We start from the raw sequence: 25,740 nt of genomic DNA, 5'->3' as shown, positions 1-25,740 counted from the left end.
TTTCTCTGCTGTGTCTCCCATCTTCAATTACACGACCAGAGGAATGGTACTTGGCAAGCTCCTGATCCACACTTGTATCCCCAAGTAAAGCAAGGCCCAAGATCTAATGTGCCTTGCTAGATCTGCTTGCTTAATCGAGAGCCACCCAAGACAAGCACTGTCTTTAGCCACTGGACTGTTCTTGCCCTGAGTGAGGCCAAGATCAGCAACATAGGGATCCATCAGACCTGCCGGACTGGTTTTCTTTGGCTTCCCTCTGCTACTATTACTCCTGTGCATCATGAAAGTGAGCATGGGTAGATCTTATTAGAAAACAGGTGCCTTCCCATTGTCCCTGATGGATGGTGAGTTCTCCATCTAAGCCCTTCAGATTTCCATTCGCCTTGAGCTAAGTCCTTTGGTGCTGAGGGGTCTTTGGAGATCACATCTGCTATTGAAACTGAGATAAGTGATGGCTTTCTGCCTGGGTAGATTCATTTCTTGGTGGCTAACGAAATCACACAGTTGCCACAGAGAACAAGTCTGTGAAGAATGAAGCCATGGAAACACATGGGAGGATGGGGTGGATGGAAGCTTGTTTTGGTGCTCTATAGAAAACGTTTCTGTCTTCACCTTTGGAAAACTGCACGATCCTATCCTGCTGTGCAGTGAGGACAAGAGCGCGATGAGGCACACAGCAGCTGTTTGTTACCCAAAGAGCCCCAAAATCTTTGTATAATTGTGGTTACTGTGGCAATTGCTGGGTGGTGATGCTAGCAGCAACTTGCAGAGCATCGCCTGCTCTGGGCAAGACCGAGGGAGAGGCCTGTGTCCATTTGTCTGTGCATAGTGATTTGAAGGCAAGCCTCCAAGGAGGAGAGTCTACAGCCTCTGGGCAATGTGTGCCAGTGCTCCGTTACCCACACAGTGAATAACGTTTCCTGATGTTGAGATGGTTCCAATTTGTGCCCATTGCCTTTTGTCCTGACACTGAGCACCACTAAAAACTGTCACCTTTCTGGCTCAGGGCATATTGCTGACTCATGTTTAACTTGGTGTCTACCAAGACCCTCCACTCCTTTTCTACCAAGCTGCTTTCTATGCTTGCCCATGAGCAGGACTTCTTATTTCCCCTTGATGAACTTCACGATGTTTCTGTCATCTCATTTCTCCAGCCTCTTGAGGTCCCTCTGGATGGCAGCACAAGCCTCTGTTCTGTGAGTTGCTCCTCCCAGTTCTGTGTCAGCTGCAAATCTGCTGAGGATGTGCTCTGCCCCATCACCTTGATCAGTAATGACGTTATATACAGGACTGGCCCCAGTACTGACTCCTGGGGCACACTACTAGTTAATTCTAATAACTACTAGACTTCTTGCCACTGATCACTGCTCTCTAGATTCATCCATTCACCTAGTTTTTGACCCACCTTGCTGTCTCCTCATCCAACCTGTAGTTCGCCTCTATAAAGGATCTTACGGGAGGCAATGTCATAGGACATACTGATGTTTAGCTAGGCAATATCCATGCTCTCCCACCACCTACAAGCTAGTCATTTCATCCTGGAAGTACATCCACAGAAAGACAACAAATCGGTCTAAAGATACTGATCAGTGAGCAGATGCCTTTAATATGAGGAACTAATAATCACGGGCTGGGATGTTGTTAGTGTTCAGCCACATGGGATAGTAAAAGAAAGAGAAGGATCTGGCAGGATAGGGATGATTTGTTACATGGGAAAGTTCCATTGGAGCCAAAACAGGCTCTTGATCCCAGGAGCTCACTCGATACTTGCCCAACCTGCAGTGAGAATGCCCCTTTGCCAAGGCAGGCGCCTCGGCACCACCCTGTACCACAGCAGCCGGCGTGGGGAGGAGGAGGAGGAGGAGGTGGTGGCAAGAGGCAGCAGCTTGTTCCTGCCTGCCCTGGGGAAGCAGCCAGAATCTGCCCTTCCTCCAGCACTGCGGTTGGGTTCCTCTTCTGCTGCACGCTTTGCCACTCCTTGATCCTTACGCAAGGTGTGGTCTCCTCCTCTCCATCCTTCTCAGGTACCCCGTTACCATTCCCATGTCACCTATTCCTTCCTTCTGGGCTCTGACCCAAGCAAGCTTGCCAAGCAGCCCAAGACTTGTGTGGCTGTTAGACTTTGCCTTGGAATTGCGCACAAATAATGTGTGCTCCTGGTAGACAGGCTATTTTGGCTCTCCAGACAATCCCTGCAAGATGCTGAGCAGCTGAACCAGTTGAGAGCAATTAAAAGCCACTAATAACCATGTCAGCCTAGAGAGCTCTATCAGACTGTTTCAGTGAACCACTGTAGCCAAGCACTGGCAGCTCTGTAAGGCTTGAGCATGGAGACAAGGGAGGTGATGCAGAACACGGTCCCAGGACACTTGCTGATCACAAGTTAACATCCTTTGGCCTAATGCATTGAGGCTGTTGATTCAGCTGACTGTGAGCAGAGCCCAGGAGTAGTGTGAAGCAATGCCAGGCCCTGGTGTTGCACCCACAGAGTTTCAGAGGTGGAGGTATGAAGGATGGCACTGTGCTTCCATTTGCAACCAGGGAATGATGTGTCTGCACAGACTGGGTCACCTGAAGACTGTCACGTCTCATGAGATGAGTTGGCTGTACCCCTCCAGCAGAGCTCGGGCTATTTTAGCTCACTGCCTTGTAATCCACCACAGGCAGTCTCATGAACTGCCTTCCCTCAGCAGTTTCAGGGGTGAGAGGCCCTGGTTCATGGAGCAGTGCTGCACTGTGACTCCCATTTGACCATAGGTTTGCCCTTGAGCCAGCATCGCTGGAAACCTATCTGCTGGTGCAAGGTTTTAAGCTGCCTTCTACTCAGTTACCTGGATGGACAGCCTGATGTTGCTCAGGAGATGCTCAGGAGAACTCTCTCCAGAAGTAGTCTTTCTCAACCCCAAGGCCACTTTCCACCCGCAGGTGTCATAGAATCATAGAATGACTTGGATTGGAGGGGAACTTCAAGCCCACCCAGTCCCACCCAATGCTGTGGGCAGGGCTGCCACCCCCCAGCTCAGCTGCCCAAGACCCCATCCAAACCGGCCTTGAGTCTCTAGGGATGGGGCACCCGGGCACCCACAGCTTCTCTGGGCAACCTGTGCCAGTGCCTCACTGCTCTCTGAGTGAAAGATTTTCTCTTAAAACCAAACCTAAATCTCCCCTCTTTTAGTTGCCTTTCTCCTTTCTATTGCAACTGCCTGTCGAGTTCCTTGTACAAATGGGGTGTGAGCCATGCACCCCTGCCACCATCCACTCCATCAGGCACCAGCTCATATCCTTTAAGACACCCAGAGGCCTCAGTGTTGGGCATGGCAAGAGAAGAAGAATGCAATTAGATAGAAAGGAGTTGTTCCCTTTGAAACTGTTTCTCATCATGCTCTGCCTGCTTCCCCCCCCAGCCCCACTCAGCAGCAGCTCACTCACCCATGTTTCCAGCTTGGGGCTGCTGGCAGCCAACAAGCACAGGGCTGCATCCCAGGGAGTGAACGGCGTGCAGTGCAGTTGCCAGCCCCACGGTACGGCTCCAAGTCACGGCTGTGCTTTGTGTGCACTTAATCAGCTCCATCTGGGCCAGCCTGCAGCGTTTGGCATCATCCATCATGCCTCCCCTTACTCTGTGCCCAGCCACGGTGCCCCTCTCTGCCACAGAGTTTCAAAGCTGAAATCACCACTTGCCCACCCATCGTTCTTTCTTTCAGGTAACATGTGATAAGACGAGAAGTGATGGCCTCATGTTGCACCAGGGGAGGTTCAGGTTGAATATTGGGGAAAATTTCTTCTCCAAAAGAGCAGTGCTGAAGGCACAGGCTGCCCAGGGAGGTGGTGGGGTCACCATCCCTGGAGGTGTTCAAGAACTGTGTGGATGTGGCACTGAGGGACGTGGTTAGTGGGCATGGTAGCAATGGGCTGGAGGTTGGACCAGGTGATCTTAGAGGTCCTTTCCAACTGAAATGATTCTATGATCTTGGCTTAACTCTGAGGGATACTCTCCTGTCCAGGGCTCTTCACATCCTCCCACTGTACTGTAAATGTGGCCAGAGCTCCAGTTTCCCAAAGTGGAAGCAGTGATTCTGTGAGGAGCTGGTCAGCATCCAGGACCAGTCCTCGAGAACATCCCAGCTGGCTGCCTCAGTTTAAAGAAGGCTGAGCCCTGTGTTTTGAGGCTGGCCTGACCCCAGCCTCTGTATCCCTGGGACCTGCCAACCTCTTCCATGTCCTCAAGAGAGGACTTGGGACCCCAAGGGTGTCTGGGACCTGAAGGGTGACCAAGTAAAGTCCTGCATGGGGAGGAGGCCCCTTTTAGCTCTCTACTGGTTTCCCTTCCCTTTATCCTGAAAGAACAGGCAAAGGGAAACAACCGCCTTTGTTTCTGTGCTGAGAATGGCATTTCTCCCTGCATCTTGTCAGGGGCTCACAAAGTCCCCAAAGGCATTGAGAGCCCTGGCACACAGCACACATCCATGCTGATGTTGCTATTGTTGAGAAGGGGTGAGACTATTTCTCCGTACGCATTTCTCTCTAGGAAAGTCATGGCTGGTGCCTGCTTGCTCACAGACCTTCCTCCCCATAGCTTTTGTCCTGAACACGCACTAGCTTGGCTCTTGCCAAGGGGTGTGTTGGGGGTTGGCACTTTCTGGACCACTCCACAATCCTCTGGGAGACAGAGAACAGCATCTTTCCACCAAAATCGAGCTCAGAGATTTCTCATGCGGATGGAAGCAGGAGCCCAGCAGAGAGCATGCGCCACTCCAACTCCACTGTTGCACTCACGATGCTCCTTGCAGGGCAGGAAGAGCATTATAGCACCAGCACATTGCATGAGTACAGAGGCCAGGAGAATCTCCCTGCTTTTCACAGCTTGCTTTGGTGGGAATGGAAATATCGCATCCTGGTTGTCACCTGTTCTTAAGTAAGTGCCCAAGAGCCTGAAGGCTGTACCTCTTAGATGTCCGGGTGTTTTGAAGATAATCTACCCTACACAAGAAAACTCCTAGACTGTAAGATTTGAGACTCTCATGCACATGCAAATCTTGATGGCCATGGGGAAATGAGCATGTAGCTCCATATTTCATAGGCACCAAAATAGATTATTACAAGAGGGAGTGGAGTAAGTGCTTGTGTGAAGGTGACCTTTCTCCCACAACTGGCCAAGCTCTCCAACCACTGTTTCAGTGCATTGGCACAGAGGAAAGTACATGCCCCATGGCCCAGTTGTCTACGGGCCATATAGGGCTCATCCAAAACAATTGATGGACTTACAGGATCACTAAGTTTGAAAAATACCACTAAGATCACCTAGTCCAATCTTCAGCCCATCCCCACCACGCACACTAACCATGCCGCTCAGTGCCACATCCGCGTGGTTCTTGAAAGGAGGGAGATGTCCCAGGAGAGCAGCACAGCCCCACCACCGCAATGCCATGTGTCCCTGGAGAGCACCACCAGCCCCACGGGGAGCCGTGATCCCCTTCTCATGGGTGGGAGCATCATGGGATGACGCGCCCCAGCATTTCCCACTGCCTCTGATCCGCGATAGCATCGGAGCACAGTACTTTCCATCCCCAAGCAGCACGTCTCTTCTGCCTGCTGTGCCTCAGGGAAGGGAGGCTGCCCAGCTGTGTCGAAACATTCTCCCATTTCAGCAGCTCATCCCAGTGCAGAACAGGAATCTTAGGAGCAGGAGAGCAATTGTTCCAACCGCCTGTATGGCAGCAGGCTGTGCTATCCAACAGGGCTCAGGGCAGCCCTATAGAATGGGGCACGAAATGAGGGATGAGACTGGGACTTCTGAGGGAATGTCGGTGGGTCAAGAAGCATGCTGGCTTCGGTTTGCTTTAGAGTTTCATCATCCCACCAGCAAAGCCAGTTCAAGTTCCCTTGCTTTGGGATCACCTTTGCAGCCTGCTTTGTACACACATCGTGGCTGAGTTTCGGTCCCATGGGTGTTGCAGGAGGAACGTGCCTGTATTCCATGAGCACGCTGCTCCCCAGCCTTGGCTCCTGGAAGAGCTGAAACCAGTGCCTGGGCTGCCTCAACATGTTCCAGCACAGCACCCATTTGCAATCTGCATATTAAACACAGCAAACAAACCTCTGCCCAGCGTGTCTCAAAAGTCACTCCTAACAGACAGCAGCCCCAGACAGGTAATGTGCCTCAGCAGGTAGTTTAGGTTTGAAATAGAGTCAATAAATAGTAGATCTCTTAGCTACAGTGAGGATGCTGATGTAGGCATTGCAGCAGTGTTACTGCAGCCAGTTGGTAGCCTGCAACTCTCCTGCACATCTGCATCCATACACCTGTGCCTCCTGCAGCACCCGTGCAGTTGCATTTTCTTTCCCTTGTATTCCCAGCATTAACGATTAGCCTGGGAATATTCCTCACAGGGTCATATTCCCTTTCTCTCCACCACTGGGATGATGCTGCAGGCCTTACGGAAATCATTAGCCAAGGTCCAGCCAAGTGGCAGCAGTGCTTTCCCTCTCGTCAGCATCTGCTGAGCTTGGAGCTCTGCTTTCAAAACATGTCACTGCTTAAAGGTCAGGATAGAAGTCTCTTCTGTTCTGTGTTTGCACAGCAGAGCAAAGCACGCTGCACCCCAACGCTTCTAATTTCTTCTTTCTTTCTGTTTATTCAGAAGTATTCATTTAAGGAAAAATGGAAATTGATCACAACATTCAGAATTTGATTTCTTGTTTGTTTGCTTGTTTTCAAAATAAGAAATATTATCAGCTTCAAACTTCATGTCAGAGTTGGACACCCCATCTGAGCTGTACCACTGTGAGCAACATAGAATCACAGAATCACAGAACTGTTGGGAAGGGACCTTAAAACCCACTCAGTCCCAGCCTGTGTTGTGGGCAGGGCTGCCGTCCACCAGCTCAGGCTGCCCAGGGCCCCATCCAACCTGGCCCTGAACCTCCAGGGATGGGACACCCACAGCTGCTCTGGGCAGTGTGTGACAGTGAATATCTCTGGCAAAACAAAACAAAATAAAATGAAAACAAAACAAACAAACAAACAAAAAACAAATAAGGGCATCCTTTCCTAAGGCATCAGGCCACCATTCCTTGGATTGCTACCCTGCTTGGGTTGCTATTCCTTTGCTTGCTACCCTGTGCCAGATGCTCCTAAACCAAAATGCAATGGCCTGAAATCTCTCAGATAAGTCACCTGTTGTGGGATTCACGTCTGAGTTGATCAAAGGCTTGTCTTTTTTTTTTTTTTTGGTACCATTAATATTTCTATCATCATTGGTGGCTTATCATTGTTGTGGCATACTAGAAGGCACCTAAACGGCATCAGTCAGCCATGTCCATGGATTGGCACAGCTGCTTCCCATCCATGACCCAGCAGCTGGCCAGGATGTTATGCCCATCCTGCAGCCTCACAGATGTCACTAGGAAACCAGGTGCAACAAACAGGCTGTGCCTGGATGGGGTTTATGCCCTGGGGGTGAGATGGAGCCTGATATGAGTGGCCAAAGCGGGGGTGGAGGTGGGGAGCCCCAATTTGGGGAACACCCCAGCAGCACTTTGAGGTGTGTCCAATACATCCCACTGTCATTAGCATGAGCAAGAGTCATCCATGCTTCCCCAAGCTGTAATTTCAGGCTCTCCCAGATAAGTTACAATGCCTAGACACTCTTTGATAACTTTTGCAGGGTTATCTTCACCACTGGGGAACAAATTTCCATTCTGATTTAATGAAAGCAGAGATCCTGGAGTCAGCAGGAGCAGGAGCCTAATAAGCAACTCTTAATCCAGGAAATTGGATGTGGTCGGAAACATTCCAGCAGGAAAGTTTGGGAGATCCTGCTGTGGCTCATTCCTGATGTGAGGCTCGGAGTCTGCAAGATAATAAATCCAAGTTTAGTGCACCTAATCCTGAATTAAAGAAAAACCACAGCCCACGTAACACAAAGTGGCTAAACAGGTACAAAGATGCTCTCCCTGTCTAAAGATGTGGAAATCACAGAGGGAGTAATTGCTGCCTAAAGAGGCCCTTGCCAGCTGAGGAGTGATGTGTACAGGTGGACTTTGATCATGTAGTGCATAGGCTTTTCAGGCAAGCCCTTCTCCAGTCCTCCAAGGTTTAGGCTCAGGATGCCCTCAGACAAGTGTCTGACCAGGATATTTCTTCGATAGCTGCTGAAAGACTTTGGTTAGAGCCACCAAATAGCTCAACAACCTTGGGCTTTTTTTTTTCAAGAAAAGGGTAGATGTGGCACTGAGTGACATAGTGTAGAGTGGTCACAGGCATAGACTGATGATTAGACTAGATGGCCCTTCCAACCTTAATGACTCTATGATTCTATGATTCAACACAATGCTGAGCAGGTCAACCCTTGACTTGAAACAGCTGGACTCAGCCCTCAGCGCTCAGGATCCATCTAGTTATGCTGATCCACAGCAATGCCTATCAGCAAGACCAGAAGGCAGTACCTACATTAAAGCTAGCTGCAGTGATGAAACTCACATTTTGCAATCATGCTTCCATCTTCATCCCAAGCTGAATTGCAGCATCTATGTTGGAAAGGGCGGGAATATCCATGAGAGGAACTGAGAACTCAATAAATGGTGTCACCTCAATATGGAGAGATCAGCATGGGTGCTTTCAGCATTAGAGGAGTGCAGGCAGAAAGCTGAGGCTGTAGAGGAAGAGCTACAATGAAAACCATGGGCAAACAGTAACAGATGGGGGGTCTGATTCCTCCTACAGGAATGATGGGTCACAGCCAGAGTTAAGGGTTGATCTTAAGCCCCAAAAGCAGCAGCAATTGTTTGAGGATTGCCTGGGATTTCTCACCAAACAAGGGCAATTTGCAGTTTCCAAAGAGATGGGGACATTGTGCAAAGGAAGACCAGTGAGAGGGCAGTGAGCCTTCTCAGGAGCCGAGCTGTCTCTTAATCATGAAACCACAGATGTCTTTGGCCAGGACCTGAGCGGGATGTCTAACCCCTAGCATAGGACATGCTTGACACGGTCTCTCTTTGTTGTGATTTCTGGCCTCATGTTCACTTGTAAATACAAATTTGGTCAGCCCCTGTCACAGTAGCCTTCTCTCCCATTTCCCCTTCTCCTCACCCTGTCCTGCTTAGAGCACAAGATCACAGTTTGGAGAAGGCAGGTGCAGTTGTAGATATCACCTGCCTCAACCTCATAACCAAGGCTCAGGTGCTACTGAATTAACATCCCACAAACAGTGCTCCTTTCTCCTTACCTGCAGCTCCCTCTGGCCAAGTAGCTTGTCATGGCCAAGGGCACTGTTTGCAGCAACAGCATAAGGTCAACTCACTTCCTTCCACTTACATAAAGACATCTCCTAGCTAGAAGGCAAGAGGAGAAGAAATGTATCCCACTGATGAGTTCTCACACAACAGAATGAACCTGTGCCACCAAAATCTGCTGTGACTTATACTCATCTTCCTCATCTCCATCTTTAGCACATCAAATGTGCTGATAATCAGCCAGGACATCCACTTGTTGGCTGATCAGCCAAACACTGATAAAGAATGAGGTGATTGGAGGTGACAATTACCAAATCTAACTGTCCTGGCTCTGTCCTTCTCAACCTACAGTGGCCCTTCCCATGCCAATCCTGTCCTGAAAATAAAAGGCCAATACCTCTGCATCTTCAGTGCGGTGAAGTGGGTAGGAATGCTGCCAGGAACATGGTGAGCAGAGACCTTCCTTTCCTTGAATTCATGCATGCCTCATAAGGACATTGATCTCCAACCTTTAGGTTTTGGCATCTCTCCATAGTGGCTTCAACCCAGCGGTAGGAAGGGAGACACAGCATTGTACCAGTGCTGGTAGCTGATGGCCCACAGACAAGGGGACATCCCACTACTCCCTTGCCTCCAAGAGTGGATACTCAGTTGTGCTAATGTCAGGCATTTTTATTCTGGACTCCTGAAAAGCCACTGGAGAGCCCTGGGATTCAAACAGACAAGCATGGGTCACCAAAGGGAGACTCGGTTCTAAAGGTCAAATTTCCTTGATGTGAATGCCCTTCCAGCATCTCCTCTGGGTCCTGGGATGGTATTCCCTCTCTTGTTACCTGTTATCCATAAGTTAGTCTCTAATCTTCCCAGCAAGTTTTGGAGGAACATCCTTGGGCATGCATGACTCCTAGAGCTGATGTCTACCAAGAACAGGTTACAGAGCACAGCTTCCAGAATCACTGCAGGAGAGATGGAACCTCCCCATCATTTTTTAAACAGCCTCCCCCATGAGCAAATATCTAGAAATTTCCTTTCATGGTCCACTATTTCTTGCAAAGAAACAATCCCTCCTCATCCAGCCACTTGTGTCATAGGGTGCTCAGAGACCTGGCCCAAAAGCTGGAACAATTTTGTTCCCTCCTGAGCTTCAGAAGGTAGGAGGCTCTCCCTGCTACCTCTGCTGACATTGATGGCACCAACTAGAAGTACCCAACAAGCCTCTGGGGTTCTGCATGACTGACTGGGGTGAGAGAAGTGGATTCAGTCACGTCCTCGGCCCTAAAGAGATGGAGAACCAGTGGGCCTCATAGAAAGGGAAGAAGAAAGCATTTCAGTGTGTTTCTGTTTTGCCTCTTTTTTCTTCCTCTTGAGGAAATCACAGAGCGTCTTGTGATTTAGAGACAAATATGCAAGACAAGGAAAGATTGAAGCCACAGGCTTGGCCTGCTGCCTGATTTTTTTCCTCTTCTTTCAGCATAATTACAATTGAGCCATGTAGTAATTGGGTAACTTTTTCCAAAGGGATCCTTTCACCCAGAGTGAATCATGCTTGCCACAAAGGGTACACAAAGTGGAGGCAGCTAAAAGACCTATAGATCCCAGAGTTTATTATAACAGAGCATTTTGCCCCCATCCCTCTGTTTCTCAGCTCTTCAAACGTGCCTAGAGTAGTTGCAAGAGCCTGACACTGAGCTTTCTAGGATGATTCCTCCCCATTCCTCCAAGAGGGCTCCTCCAGGCTTGCTGCTCCAACGTGGTTTTGAGGGAATCTAGGGATCTGCAGAAGTCGCTGCTTTCCCTTTTTTGGATCCTGTCCCCACAAGAGCTGGTGGCAAGGTCTGGGTCAGCAGCTGAGCAGCTCTAGGGGATCACAAGGCTTGTTGGTATGACTGAAGCTCCCCAAATGCAACATCATTCCTCTGTACCTGGACCATAGAGAGTTCCTGAGGCACTGTATACCCTCAGTGATATTCTGGCTCCTGGTTTAGCAGAGATGAAGAGCCCAGCCCTCAGACACTTTCTGCCAAGCCTTGATCCATCTGACCATTTTCCATGTGGGATGAAAGGCTTGGATAAAATACTCATTGTGAAACTATTTTCCATTGAGTTCATGGCCACACACAGCTGGATCTCTTCCTGGAGTGGCCAGCAGCCTGCTTGGAAGGGTTGGGATTAGCATCCCGGAGAGGGGCCTGGATGAGGGAGGGAGGAGACATGTCTTCCCTTCCCCCAAACCAGCTCCTCCCACCTTATTCTCGATCCTATTGGCAGCTGGGGTTGCTGAAGGGCTGGCTCTGGTCAGCACTCCATCTATTTAAAGGCAAGGGTGTGGTCCTGCAGCTACTTGCCTGGGACTTTTGCACCTTGGAAGAGAGGAGCATCAGCCTGCATAGCAGCACCATGTCTTGTGTGAGTAGGGAGGGAATGGGAGGATGGAGCCCAGAAGGGCTATGGGGAAGATGTTGGCTTGGCAGCAGGGTGTGCTACCCTCTACCTGCTCATCAGTCCCTGTGTTGGAGGCTCTGTTAGAGCTGCGTGTTCTGCTGCTGGGGGAATCAAGATCCCTGCTGCACATCCTACAGAGGGGTGACTGCTATTTCTTGTTCAGTCAGGAGTTTGGGTTTTTTTTCCCCTGCAGGATTCCTCTGGGGAGATATGTGGGGGGTCCTTGCTGGATTGGTTCCTGAGCTGGGGTAACCTGTTTTGCAGAGGTTCTGCTCCAGGGAGGCAGCTGAAGTAGTATTTATTGCTTTCTAAGCGTCTTCTTTTCTGGGCTGCCCTATTGCTTGCTTCCTGGCTGCAGTTTTCATGAGTCACTCAGTCATTATTTCTTGTACAAAAATGCACTTCTCTAAAGTGCCCTTCTCTGAGTACCAAGGACTGTTGGAGGGATGCTTGTATCAGGGAAGTGTTTGCACTTTGATTTCTTGCAGTAGTCTGAGAAGGAATAATCAGGGAGTGCCTCAAGTGCAAATGAAACCTTGGTAGAAGAAAAAATTCTTGTGGTCACGCCAGGGAACAGACTGGGCAATGAGCACATATGGATATAAGTAGTAGGATGTTTCTTTCTGTTTGACAAAACGCAGAAAGGTGCATGCAAATTTCTTGCAAATGTTAAATTTTCAGGAAGTAAGCCCCTGGACACAAGGGAGTGGAATGTCTGAGCTCCTGGACCCAAGCAAGGTTTGAGGTCCAAATCCAAGCCAGGGGAATGGAGCGGAGGCTCCATCCCTGCACATCCAGGTTCCTTGGGATGATATGAGACCCATACAGTACATGGGTGTGTTCAGGACAGAATGGGTGTGATGGGAGCTTGCAGGTACTTTCACTTCATTGCCATGAAATATAGACACGTTGATGACAGCAGCAAAGAAGGAGGTTGGGAAATCGGGCACATGGTTTGTCTGATTGGAGTGACTTCTCTGGGGTGTCCCATGTGCCTTGCCCTAGGGAAAGGGAGCATCCCTGTCTCTCCCTTGGTCCAAGGCAATGTACTATACTGAGGCAGCAAGGAGAGCTGCCAAAACAAGTGAGCTAGCAGGTGCTGAGCTAATGTCTCTGCTTCCATGTTTAGCAGGGACCAGTGTGCACCAACTTGGGTCTCAAGCCTGGCCAGCGCCTCACTGTCAAGGGGATGATCGCACCGAATGCCAAAAGGTAAGCTGAGCTGTGCCACCCAGGTGTGGCCAAAGCACCATGCTGAGTTGGCTTCTGCTAGTGAGGACAGAAGGAATCCCCTCCCTTGGGTGGGAGTGGAGCAGCTTTGAAAAGGGTTAACACCAACAGTGTTTCCCGGTGAGTCATTGCCTAATGCACATTGCAGACATGCTCTACTGCCAAGGGACTAAGCCAGAGCAGATGTGAAGCTCCAGCTGCACGCACTGGCAGCGACCACATCCTCTATAGCACAGAGTAAAGGAAATGGAAGCTCAATCTATACTGAGATGTGGCTTGTGACCATCCTAAAAAGCCACATCCTTTCCCCTGCACGAAGGTTGCCCAGGAGCACCATTTCTGTACTTTGCTGTCTTGGGCAGAAGACTATAGCTCAAGCAGCTGGGGACATCTTGGGTGTTCTGGTCATGGATGCTCTGAGCCACAGACCCATGATGAAGCCAGTGGTAAAACTACTGGTCCCACTGGAGGTGATAGTGTGGTCTCAGGGTGTTCATCCAGTAGAGATGCCTCTTGTATGCAGGTGGGGAAGGAATGGGGAAAAAGTAGTGAGTGGACAGGTGCACCAGAAGTGCTCTTATCTCTGCAGGGATCAATGGCTGGGGCCCAGGGTTGGGGACTCTGCAGTAGTTCCCAACCCTCACGCAGCTCTGTTATTGGCAGGACTCCTTGTTAAGTGAGGTGGAGCCTGGAGTGCTGTACCAGCACTAGCGGTGTTCCAGGAAACATGTCCCAGCTCTTCCCAGCGCCTTTGAAGTTTGATACTGTCGGCGTGAAGCCTCCTGGGCTTTCTCTTGCCAAATAATATTCCTCCTCACTTCTCATCTCAGTAAGAGGCCTGGAGGCAAGGTGGACAGCAGGCTGGGAAGTTGTTTCCTCCCACTACCATTGCAAGACGCTTTGGGATAGCTAATGAGATGGTAATTACTGCAGCTGCCTGCAGGGTGGGGAGAAGCAGTGGCTGTCAGGCAGGGTGCAGCACCAGCTAACTGTTTAGGGCTGGAAAGAACGCAGTGACAAGCAGCTTCTAGGAGCTGGTTTGGGTGCAGAGTAACTCCATGTTCAGGGCTGCATGCTGAACCTCGGCACCGTCAGCTGGGCTTGACAGAACAGACCTAGACTCAGTGTGCAGCATGCAACATGGTGTTTGTCTTCTTTCTTTGCAGCTTTGTGATGAATCTGGGCAAGGACTCAACCCACCTGGGACTTCACTTCAACCCCCGCTTCGATGCTCATGGTGATGTGAACCTCATTGTGTGCAACTCAAAGAAAATGGAAGAGTGGGGTACAGAGCAAAGGGAGACAGTCTTCCCTTTCCAGAAGGGAGCTCCAATAGAGGTACAGCTTGGGATACACTCTCCGTATGTACTGTACTCTGAGCTGTCTGTACAGGGGGTGGCTGGCTTCTCCTGCTTGGTCAGTGCCACCATCCAGATCTCTGAGCAGTGGCAAAGGGTGGAAATCAAATGTGCAAGCTCTGTGTAGCTCCAAGAGATGTTACTGTTGAACTAAGCAAGCCATAGGCGTCACTTGGAAGATTAGAACACTCCTGCTACTGAAGAGCAAGCTGTGCGGCTGAGTGTGTTCACTCTGAAGAATGGGGAAGGCTTGAGGGTATCCTGACATAAGTTTTCTCTGACTTTTCCATTTGTTTTGCAGATCACTTTCAGCATCAACCCAAGCGATGTGACCGTCCACCTGCCAGGCCACCAGTTCTCATTCCCCAATCGGCTTGGTCTTTCTGTCTTTGACTACTTTGATACACATGGAGACTTCACGCTCCGGTCTGTCAGCTGGGAGTAGCTCCTCACATCTGTCTCAAAATTTAAGAAAAGTAATCAATAAATGTGTTTTCTTCTACTTGGTCTCAAGGATTAACCTTTCTTATATCACAAACCTACAGGGTTGGACAACTGGGGAACCTGGGATGGTAATAACTTACTGTGTAGGAATGTCAGATGTGGGTGGGAGTGATCATTGGTCCTCAAAGTCATGGTGGGAAAGGGGAAGCTAGGTTGTGCCAGGAGCATAGGAAGTAAGAAAGTGGAAAGTCCAGGAAGAGTCTGAGTGGGAAACAGTGTTAGGGCCAGATACTGCTGTGGGGGAAAAAAGTGGAAGGGTACCTTTGGCAAAGCCACTGACTCTTTCAGTCTGATGCTATGTAAAGCTGTAAGCAGCACTGAGTAGTGCTGCTGGGAAGGCTATGCCTTGATAGAAGAACGCAATCTTTAGGACCTTACTTCTGGGCTGGACCACAAGCAAGGGGAAGGACAAACACTGTGATGTCCTACAAAGGTACCCTGCAGGCCTGGCCAGGCTGTTTCTTCCCATTAGGCAGCTGCAGAGCAGCTGGTGCACAGGAGCTTGTTCCTAAGGCAGCAGCACCTCCCATTCTTTTTCCATAATTCATTAGGATTTGCCAGATGCAGTGTCTCAGGGACTCATGCGGAGTAAGATTCATCTGCTAGGAAATGTGGGCTGGGGAAGAGAAGCTAGGCTCAAGATGGACTTTTGGGATGGGAGGCAGGAATATTTGGGGTGTACAAGCAGGTTGAGGCTCTTAAACCAGATCTCTTGAAGCCTCCTGTTGTTCAAAGCCAGTCTGCTCTGTACAATCGCAGCCTGCTCTTTAAGGCTACGTCTGTGATAGTAAAAACAGCATCTAGTATTGCCACCCTTCTCTCGAGTCTGTTCTCTCAGCTCTGCTGCTGGATAAGGCTGTCTTGTCTGGGAATAAGAAAGTTTAGCTGTATGGAATTGAGCTGTGCTGGGTAAGATGGACTCAAGATGTAAGACCTGGCTCAGTTTATGTCACTGAAGTTGTCACAACCTGGGGTACATTCAGCAGGACAGAGGGCCAGGGATGTCCTTGCCCACAGCAGGGACACAGTGCTGGTGATAGGCTATTTAATGAGCTCTTATGAAGGGCAAACTCACACATAGCACAATGTCTTCAAATTGCACTTGGGATTCATTTTTCAGAAGGATTCCTCAAAAATATTGGTGAGAGTGAGGGGAAGGAAATTGAATGAAATTTTCACCACAGGCTGGGGATGAATCTTATTCAGGTCTCCTGCTAGCGTGGCTGCTTCTTCATGTGACTCACAGCTCCCATGATATTTGTGAGTCACTGTTGTCTGGGCTCTGTTACAGCTCTGTCCGTTGCCTGAGAGGCGGTGAGGGTGGTTGAGCTCCTTGGATATATAATTAAGGCATATAGATGCTGACTGCACCCTTTCACCCACTCTGGTCTTGCATAGGGTGAGGGCTGGAGGACTCCTCACACACGCCAGAACTGGGATCCCTGGGAAGAGCATCCTCAAGCAGTCTTGCAAAAGGCACGAAGGAGAACATGCCAGGTTGATGACAAGGATGGAACACACCACAAGACAGCACATAAGACAGCACTTTTATTTCATTACTCAACCCTCGCAAAAACCTGGGTGATATCCCTCACTCAGGGCATTGCTTGTCACCCAGGGCTCCCCCTGCTATTCCCCATGAGCCCCAATATTTACACAAAAGCCAGGAAGGTGCTATGGCCTCCTCGTGTGTTTGGGATGCCGGCGGTAGCTACTGGCTAGCAGGGTATAGAGGAAGGGGTTGATACAGCTGTTGCCATAGGCTAAGCAAGTGACACCAAAGTTGAGGTAGGCCTGGGCAGTAGGGCCCATGCCTATGCCCTCATGCTGGTACAGCCCAGCCAGTTGCCAGCCCCAGAAGGGGAGGAAGCAGGCCCAGTAAGCCACCACAATGGCAGAGATCCTGGAGGAGAGACGCTGGGAGGGAGCCCGGCCAGCCGCTGACAGTCCTGGGTGCCAGGTGGAAGAGCGGTACACCCGGACCAGGAGGGTGTAGACAACGATCAGCACCACACCGGGCACCAGGATGCTGGTGGCAAAGAGCACCGTCAAGTAGAGGCGGAAGGCTGCTGGTGTCCATGTGGGGATGCAGATGCGCTTGTTGGGACCATTGCCCTCCCGCAATTGGGTCATTGCCATCATGGGGGCTGTAAGCAGGAAGGCAAGGAGCCAGAGGATGGCACTGGCTGGCTTGCGGTAAGCGCTGCCTGCCCGCCTGGACCGCAGCGGCCTGGTTACTGCCCAGTATCTCTCCAGGCTCATGGCGGTCAGGAGGAAAACGCTGGCATGCATGGTGAGGAGGTCCAAGCTGAACAAAAGCTTGCAGCCCACATCTCCAAAGAACCAGTCATGGGTGAAGTAGGTGCAGACCACGAAGGGGATGGTGGAGAGGTACAGGAGGTCAGCCAGGGCGAGGTTGATCACATAGACCCCCAAGGAGCCTGCCGAGCGGCCTGCCACTTTGCCAGAGGCCACCAGCACCGTGTAGATGTTCCCCACCATCCCAATGAGGCACATGAGCAGCAGCACTGTGCCCAGAGGCCCTGTCACTGGGCTGTCCCCTCCTAGGACACTGCTGATGTCGTCCTCACCGCTGCTTTCCTCTAAGAAGCTGCCACCCTCAAGGTCCTCTCCAGGCGTTACATTGATGAGGGAAGAGTTGCAAGACATCTTTGGGGATGGAGTGAAAGAGCAATCAGGCTGCTGGAGACCCTCTCCTTCCTCCTGCTTTTCCTGCTTGCTGTAGGGGGCACAGCTACTTCTAACAAAAGCAGCCAAGGAAGGGATGAATGGCACAAACTCAGCAAACCTAAGTCTCCAGAGAAGTCTATTCCTCACCTCCAGCCATCCAGTCTATTTTGCCAATCTCGTTCACCACAAGTGCTGTCTGCTGGTTTTCCTCAGGCTGAAAAAGCAGCACCGTCTCTCCTTCAAGACTGATAGGTGCAAAGAAATGTCTGCCAGACAAGAAGAAATGTCTTGTCTTCTTCACCAGCTCCTCACTTGTTGCTCCTCCAGTATTCGCTGGGCAGAAAATCAGCAGACTCTGGACAAGTGCATTCCTCCTTCTCTCCAGTCTCTGTGTTCTCTCAGCTCTGCTGCTGGTAAGTGTCCCCCCAGCCCAGCCCTGGAGAGCTGCCTTGCCCACTGCACAGGAATGTGTCTGACTCAGCTTCACACACAGGTGTGAATGTGGTCCCAATTTGTACTGAGCTGCTAGTCACCAGCCGAGGAGACAAGGGGAGCTCCTATTTTAGAAGATACATTCCTTCTTCCTTCTCTCCTCCTTTTTTTTTTACTCTCTTTCTTTTCCCCATTCCCTCTTGCTCAGTCTTCCTCCTTTGAAGGAAGATTTAATGAAGGATAAGACTTCTGAGTCTGGCAAGAGGGGAAAAACAATTGAGGCTTTAAGAGAGAAACAAGGATCAGCCCTGAAAACTGAAAGAACTGATGCTGCCCCCTGACCCTTAGCTAAGCTAAGGTAAGAGGGCCTGCCCCACACTCAAGGCCAAAGATCTCCTGAGGTGCAGTCAACGCATTTAGTCCCTAGTCGTGCAATCAAAGACTCCCACAGACCACCAAAGATCTCCCATTCTTATAGCCTGGCACTCTCCCACCCTTGTCATTAGTAACCATCAAGCTCCTAAAGATCAAGGGGCTATTTATTTCAGTTCCACTCCTTCCTTCCTCTCTCCAAAGGCCACCCTCCTCCTCCTCTAAGATCTCCTTCCCCTGCCTCGCAAGAGCAGGAAGCAAAAGTGTGTTGGGCAGCACTGCCTTCTACTGGAGTATCACAGTATGACATTCGTGCTGCAAGGCCCTTTGTGCCAACCACTGCCCTGCTCTCTTTTTCCCACATCTGAGCTTCGTTTGTCTTAGAGAGCAGACATAAGACTTCCCTTATACACTACTGCATAAATGTATATTACATATACATATATAACGTACAGGTGAGAAAGCAAGTGACAGGACTTTGACACCCAGAGAATAGGGCAGTAGATACTCATGTATTCCAACTTCAGACATCAACCCCTAGGCTGTATTAGACTCAACAGTGTGTCAGAAGCATATAGAAGACATGCTATCGACTGCTCCCTGCACGAGCCAGCCTCTCTCTATGGGTTTAACTACAGAGACTCAAATCTGACAGCTGAACTTCAATAACATGAATGTCCCTCACAGTGTCTTCTCTAGGGCAGTATTTCATCTCCCACCACTTTTTTCTTGTGGGTACACACACACTGTCCATTTACATATACATACATAACTGTTGTTTCTGAGCTCAGGAGCAGTCAGAAGATGGTCTCCATACAAACATGGTCCGAAGCTCTCAAGCCCATATAGACGGGAAGAAACACATCTCACATGACTGTTACATTAAATCTTTTACGTGACCTTTTTCAAATGTAGCTCTAGCTGATTAAATAACCAGATGTTTTACATCTCTGTCACCAGCAGAGAAGCCACTTCTTGTAATGAAAGTCTCTCCTAGTCCAGCAGCCTCTACAGCCAACTGCATTATCTCCAGTAAGGCAGCTGTTTTCTTGTACAAGGTTAAACCTTGTGCATTCTTGCATAAGGCTGCCTGCAGTTTCCTGCAAATGTGATGCTAGGTCCCATGTCCATCACAGCAAGTGCTAAGTTTTTGAGGCCCTATCAACAGGCAAGGCCTGTCAAGATCCAGTCAGATCACAGCAATTTACCACTGACAGTTTGCACTGAGGATTCAGTCTCACAAAGTCTTGGACTTGAAGCAGCTTAAAAAGAAGATTGTTCTTGGAGAGAAAAAAAAAAAAAAAAAAAAAGTGCTTCAAAGAGTAGGCTGCAATAGCACTGTGTTTCTCTGACATCAATCTTCTCTCCTCTTCTGATAGCCCACCCAACAGGACCAGGTAGAGTTGAGTTACAGCAAGGTTCCTGTCCGGCTTCCTATGATTTAAACTTGAAGTAGGCTTCAACTGTAGAGAAGAAAAAAGGCAGTGCATTAGGGCAATACTCTGTGGCAGGGCAGCAAGAGGAGAAGGAAACACCATCCAAGCACTTACTGGCATATTCCTGTGGTGTCATGGCCTGGTTGATGATGCTTGTGAAAGCTGTGATCCAGTCCAGCTGGTCAGCCTCTGTCTCGCAGGTGAAGAGGTATTCTCGGTCAGGCGTGACAATGGTGATGCCATAGGGCCAAGAGAAGTTGCCTTGTGTCCCTGAAGGCAATCCCTTCTGGACGCTATAGCCATTCTCTCTGCTGCCCACAAATACCTCACCCTTAGCAAATGCATCCTGCACATCCAGAGGGAAAGAGAGGGATTAACTGTACCCAAGAAGAACCAACTAATAATAGCAGAGCTCCTGCGGGCAGCAGGAGAAAGGGTAAGGATCAAAGAGATAGCAGCAAGAAGACTTGAAGGTGGTCAGGGGATTCAGAACCGGGAGGCTACGCCCAAAGACAGTGACTGAAAGGAAAACTTAGGAGAACAGACCTCGAGAGGTCTGAGAGAGAGAAAGCTGCATCCGCCTCTCCATCAACACCTTCCATGGCATCACCCTTGACACCACGACCTTTGCACCACAACCTTCCCGGTTCCCATTGTTTGCAGGCAGTAAGCAAACAAAGAAAGTGCAGGATGAACAAAGTGGGACGGAAAGGGGGAGACCTAGAGTCCATTCAGAGCCACTGGGAAACCCACAAGCCTCCCTTACAACAGAGCAAAGCAAAGAAGCAAGACTCTGTTTGCACTCTGACCCTGCCCTCAGCACTGTTGCCTACAGTTGTCAGAGGTCAGATCTCGCCCTCACCAAAGGGTCCTTGAAGTACATGAGCCTGCGGTGATCCAGTGTGAACCAACGCTTCTTAAAAGCCTCTCTCTGCTGTAAAGGGAAGAGGTGACATACGTAAGGTGACAGTGCCCTCTGCCGTGAGCAGTGCGAATGGATGCCCAAAATTCAGCACAACTGCTTGAACCAAGCCCCTGCCTTAACAGCAGCCTTCTTTCTCCCTCTAAGCTGAGAGTGAGGAACTGAAAGCAATTTTTCAGTCCCACTGTAGTGTCAAAAGAATAGAGGGTGGGGATGGGGAAAATGGCTCTCTGGGAGGTCCCTGCTAGATTTCTTCACCCCCAAGCAGCTCACCTTGGGACCTGTCTTCTCCATGTATCCTTCCTTCAAGAAGTTTCTTGTCAGCCGGCTTTTAATCTGACAAAAAGGTAAGAGTAACATTCACTTAGCCATGTTGCTTTGCTGTTCACTTCCAACACCATGGCCTTCCTTCTGTTTGCCCAAATTCAGCTCCCTTTTAAATTCATGTTTGCAGAACTGCCTTAGCTAGGAGTCACTTTGGTCTCCAGAGTGCCCAGAAATAGGAGAAATGAGCTGCTCTCTGTCATCCCAGGCTCCTGTATGCACACTTTTTCACTTCTCTATCTAAATACTGCAATTTCCACTTGTGTGCCTGGAGATCTAATAACAACTAATGGGCTCTTTTATCAGAGCAACCGAACATCAGCAGGAGACTCAGCACTGCACTCTAGTGCTGCCTTACCTCATTATCGCTGGCTATGGGAAATGCTACCTTCAGATAATGGAACTGCACGGACCGAATGGCATTGAACCAGTCCACCACCTCCTGAAAATAAAACAGGAGAGAACAGAAAGCTTAGGGACAGCCACGGTGAGACACTCAAATTCATCCAGCTGCACCCCACGTTATGTCAGCTGCAAAAACAGCCAGCTTTCCCTTCTCCAGGCCTCACCCTCACACACACATACAGACAGCACAGGCGGTACATCTGCACACCTTCTGCAGCAGCTCCTCCCACAGAAACCCACTCAGCCAGTGCTCTTGCTCTGCTCCCTGCAGCAGAACTCTCTGACAGACACACAGAGAATCAGAATTCTCAACCTGTTTACCTACAGCAATTCCCACACATGCACACACCTTCTATCCCAACTCATTCCTCATGCTACTCGGTATCAGTTAATTCTCCAATCAGCCTCAATGTCTTTGCAGCGTGATGCTAAACAATATACCTTTCCACTTTTATGGTAGACAAATATATTCCGAGTCTTGTTGTCTTTGAGATAGGTGATCTGCAAGCCATTGGGGTTCCCAATCTTCTCTGGTTGGAATGTAGCATTGATGACATCTATTTTGACATTGATTTTGGGTTCTTTGGCCTGAGAACAGAATAGCATTGGTCATGCATGAGCAATTCTAGTGGGAAAGTGATCTAAGTGACTGACTTAGTAGGATAAAGCAGGGTTAGAAGGTCTTAAAAATGTACTAACTGCCCCTTCCCATCAAAACAGTTGTACACATTCTCTTTCCTATGTGGCATGCCCAAATAATGGCTCAGCCCTTCCAAAATAAATTTGAACTGTGCCTACTCTGGGACAACCAGTGAGATGCTGAAAGTGCATCTGACTTTACAGCTGACCTGGTCTAAAGGCTAACTGGCCCCAAAAGGAAAGACTTTACACCTAGCCCTCCCTATCCTAAGCCATTTCCTCACTTGTGGCAGTATACTAGCATTTGCCCCATTTTTTCAGGGAGACAAACTAGCAGAAAAGCCCTACTTAAAGTGTTTTTGGCAACTTAGTTCACAGTAAGGTGAGGTTGGTTCCAAGGACAGTGCAGGGTTGTACAGCCAGGGAAATGGACTAGATGAAGTGAAAGATCAACCTTCCGATCAGCAGTGATGTTGTAGGACTGTATATCAGTCCTGCACTTGGAGATTAACAAGTGAGACAAGAAAAGAGGAGTCTCATGGAAGTGCCATTGCTTCCCTGCCATGAGCAAAGAAACTGTTGAAGAGGTAAGGATGTGGTGAAGCACGAAGTGAAGATGCAGGGGAAATGTCAGTAGTTGGAAGGGAATCCCTCTTCTGTGATGTGTTACCATCTCTGGCTGAGTGAGTAAGGAAATCTCACAGAGATAGAAGAGTCTCCATAACCCCACAGCCCTGAGTTGACCACTATACTCACATCCTGCTTGGTGAAATACTTCAGACATCCCTCTCTCTCTGACAACAGGAACTTGCGGGGTTGGAACTGCCCACTGTCTCGACCTCGCTTCCAGAGGATGCCTTCCTTCACCCCTAAGAGTAGAAAGGTCAGTTTGAAGACTATTCTCCCAAGAGGAATCCACCAGCAAAGCAAATGGTTTTGAGCAACACCAGCTGGTAATACCATGCTTGGAAACAACCTACAGCAGTGCCAAACTACACTTCCTACAATTTAAACACCTCCAAGCCCATGCTCTGTGCCTATCAGGCAGGTACTCGGGAATACTTGTGGGATTTGCAGCTTTGATGAGCTTTCATGGTGCTCAAAAGCTTCCAGAAAAGGCAACAGGCAGCAATTCTGAAGTTATGCCCTGCTCTTACCATCTGTGTACAGTAGCTGTTTTCCAAGCTCAGTGAACTCTTTCCGTTCATATTTGGCCCGTATCCACTGTTCTCTCAGCACTCTACAAGGAGAGGTGACAGCTTAGAAACAAACTACAGCAATCCAGAACTGCCATCCCCCTTTTCATTTGTATGCAGCAACTTACTGGCAGTCATTGTAGGTTGGCTGGTAATAGTAAATAGGGATGTGAGCTTCATACACGGCCTTAGTCACAGCATTCCCATGCTTGGCCAGAAACTGCAGTTAGAAAGAGAGTTAGTGCCTTCTCTTTGATGTAGACTTATGTTGTGTCTAGATGGAGCTGGCAACTGAGAAATCAGTAACCATGAGCAATAAAGACCCTAAACGTTGGCAAGATAAGATGCAAGAGATCTGTGCCAGCCATAAAGTAATAGGGCACGAAGAGGCACTCAAGGCAAGCACATCCTCCCAGCAATTTAAGAGGAATTATCCCCAGTTAAGCACACGTAGCAAAGTTACACTGATCTCCAACTTTGTGAGGCCAAAGGCCAAAAGAAGAGATGGTGTACAACCTAGACTCAACCCCAATATACCAGTGGGACAAAGTTCTCACCTGCACCTGAGCATCATCCCAGTGGTCCATCTTCAGGGATTTGACTTTGCTGATGCTAGGGATGTTCCGGTGAATTCCTGAGCAGCTAAGGCATATAAAGACACCCAAGGTAGAGGATGCCCAGTCAGGATCTGAGGGCATAAAAAAGGGGCGAAGGTATGACCAGAAGTGGTAAATTCCTTGGGGGGATATGCCTCAAATGAGAATGCATTACTGAGAAATGGAGATCTTGGTAACCATGGTTTCAGCTGAGCTGACTAATTAACCAAGCATACAGAAGGCAGTCTAGAAAAAGCATCATACTGCTGCATTCCTCCTGCTTCAACTGCTTAATCTGAATCTCAATTAACTTGAACCTTGGAAAACTCCAAAGCGCTCTGTAAATTCCCTTTGGGTAAAGAATCATCTGAGACTCCAGGAGCTGTTTCGTGCAACACAGCAAACCCACAATACTATTTAGCTCAGGAAGTGAAAAGCAACTGTAAAATCAGAATTCTCAGGGGAAAATTTAAGAAGGTAAAGTGGTATTAATTAGACAAATTAATTTGTCTTGGATGGTACAACCCACATGTACCTTTTGGAAGAAATGCAACGGTCATTTTTAGCAGTACTGGTAGACTTCAAACCGGTACCCTTTGTAGAGGATAAGCTCTTAAGTACAAGAAACCTCTCAGGTTGTCCATGGCAAGTTGTCAGTTCAGAGCTGAGTCACAGACAAGACAATGCCCTCCTGAATCATGCCTTTTTTCTGGAGCAGTTAGGTTTCCACTGGGAACTTTCTTCTCAGGTCCTGACTGGGCATGACTTTGATTTGTGTCTGAGATCCAACACGACTGCAATCCACAGTGCTGCAGCTTTGGCGCTACCTTGTCCCTGTCCTTCTTTCCACCAGCACTGTGGCAGCATCTCCTTTGTCTTCCCTTACTCCCCCACCTCTGGGACCCCCTGCAGCCTGGACAAATGGAATCAACTCACGCAACACTGCTGGGCTTTGCACAGGTTCCAACAACCATCCCCTAACATCACTCCTTTCCATTCTCATATGCCTCAAGGCACTGAGCTGGCCACAATGGCTACTAGAGACCAAACCCAGTCCTTTTCTTCTGACCCATCCTCAGAAGATCCAGCCCTCAGGGACTCACCCGGCTTCCCGCAGTCTGCACACAATGAGTTTTCTGCTCTTCTCCACACCTCCCTCAGGGCCTTCATGCTCTTATCACCTCCAGCCATGGTGTCAAATTGTCACCCTCTTGGGCAGTGCAGGTGCCCGTGTCTTCTGCACCTGCGGTGCACCCTGAGGGAGAAGGAGCCACCAGCAGGCCTTGCAGGAACAAGAAGGGAAGGCAGGAGAAGCCCTGAGATTAATGGAATGAATATGCAGGCCTAATGGTGCACCTGAGCCGGCAGAGAACAGGCTGGGGCAAAGAGGCCGAAGTGCACCCAGGCTGGGAGAAAAGAGGAGGAGGAGGCAGCCGAACCCATGGGCGTGGAGGGAAGTGCAGTAATTAACCACAGAACTGGTTTTTCCGCATTTCTGCTGGGGAGAGGACTGGCCAGGAAAAGAACCCCAGTAGCCAGACAGCTGATAAAGACAAGGTGACCTGGGACAAGGCGGCAGTGCTTGCCACGCTCTGTGGGCTGACTCTGCCAACGCTTCCCTTCACAACACTTGCGGAGCTTCCACCGAAGTCAGCTGGCCGCCAAGCAAGAGTCACACTCATTAAAGCGAGGACGGGAGGTCACGAGGGGTTCAAGAGTTCAGCTAAAGCCAACCCAGTCAGCCAGCAGCGAGACCACTCCCCACCACAACTGCTCCCGCGTCTCGGAGACAGACTCAGGGCTGAGATCTACCCTCACACACACCTGCCCGGGCTAAGTAGCACAACCCAGACACCACCGCACAACGACACACTACTTAGAAATAATGTTTTTATTAGAGACGCGCCTAGGCACAAAATGGCGGCCGAGGGACGGCCCTCACAGCGCCACACCTCCCAC

The 25,740-nt window shown here is 49.5% G+C and overlaps 3 protein-coding genes across 5 annotated transcripts; 1 reads left to right on the top strand and 2 right to left on the bottom strand.

Annotated features, from left to right (window-relative positions):
* The first annotated feature begins 11,531 nt into the window (after positions 1-11,531).
* On the top strand, positions 11,532-14,766 carry LGALS1 (galectin 1). The gene is made up of 4 exons (XM_048954185.1): positions 11,532-11,640; positions 12,806-12,888; positions 14,073-14,244; positions 14,566-14,766. Exons 1-4 carry the CDS (start codon positions 11,632-11,634, stop codon positions 14,707-14,709), a joined length of 408 nt encoding a protein of 135 aa, XP_048810142.1. The 5' UTR covers positions 11,532-11,631; the 3' UTR covers positions 14,710-14,766.
* Positions 14,767-16,203: 1,437 nt separating this feature from the next.
* LOC125684478 (urotensin-2 receptor-like) lies at positions 16,204-17,462 on the bottom strand. Its single transcript, XM_048926675.1, has one exon. It carries the CDS (start codon positions 17,436-17,438, stop codon positions 16,443-16,445), a length of 996 nt encoding a protein of 331 aa, XP_048782632.1. The 5' UTR covers positions 17,439-17,462; the 3' UTR covers positions 16,204-16,442.
* Positions 17,463-17,484: 22 nt separating this feature from the next.
* LOC125684469 (arf-GAP with dual PH domain-containing protein 1-like) lies at positions 17,485-25,668 on the bottom strand. 3 transcript variants are annotated; one of them, XM_048926643.1, is made up of 11 exons: positions 24,885-25,668; positions 23,743-23,873; positions 23,314-23,405; positions 23,147-23,229; positions 22,746-22,858; positions 21,792-21,938; positions 21,304-21,387; positions 20,895-20,957; positions 20,562-20,633; positions 19,814-20,045; positions 17,485-19,726 (listed from the first exon to the last, which is right to left on the bottom strand). In XM_048926643.1, the coding sequence occupies exons 1-11, from the start codon at positions 24,970-24,972 to the stop codon at positions 19,698-19,700; spliced, it is 1,134 nt and encodes a 377-aa protein (XP_048782600.1). In that variant the 5' UTR covers positions 24,973-25,668; the 3' UTR covers positions 17,485-19,697. The 3 variants fall into 3 exon arrangements, with proteins under 3 accessions (XP_048782600.1, XP_048782620.1, XP_048782611.1); XM_048926663.1 differs by having other exon boundaries at positions 23,743-23,827; positions 24,885-24,987; XM_048926654.1 differs by lacking the exon at positions 20,562-20,633.
* Positions 25,669-25,740: the final 72 nt, after the last annotated feature.

This window comes from Lagopus muta, chromosome 1, assembly GCF_023343835.1.
Source record: "Lagopus muta isolate bLagMut1 chromosome 1, bLagMut1 primary, whole genome shotgun sequence".
NCBI classification, from domain to species: Eukaryota; Metazoa; Chordata; class Aves; order Galliformes; family Phasianidae; genus Lagopus; species Lagopus muta.
The sequence above is the reverse complement of the archived record's forward strand: the minus strand, read 5'-3'. Positions and strand labels throughout refer to the sequence as shown.

Coding starts and splice junctions, on each gene's coding strand:
- LGALS1 (XM_048954185.1), top strand. Junction 12,889..14,072: donor ATCGCACCGAATGCCAAAAG/GTAAGCTGAGCT, acceptor CTTTCTTTGCAG/CTTTGTGATGAATCTGGGCA. Junction 14,245..14,565: donor AGAAGGGAGCTCCAATAGAG/GTACAGCTTGGG, acceptor TTTGTTTTGCAG/ATCACTTTCAGCATCAACCC.
- LOC125684478 (XM_048926675.1), bottom strand. CDS start 17,438: ATGTCTTGCAACTCTTCCCTCATCAATGTAACGCCTGGAGAGGACCTT.
- LOC125684469 (XM_048926643.1), bottom strand. CDS start 24,972: ATGGCTGGAGGTGATAAGAGCATGAAGGCCCTGAGGGAGGTGTGGAGA. Junction 22,859..23,146: donor ACAGCTACTGTACACAGATG/GTAAGAGCAGGG, acceptor TTCTACTCTTAG/GGGTGAAGGAAGGCATCCTC. Junction 20,958..21,303: donor CCATAGCCAGCGATAATGAG/GTAAGGCAGCAC, acceptor CCTTTTTGTCAG/ATTAAAAGCCGGCTGACAAG.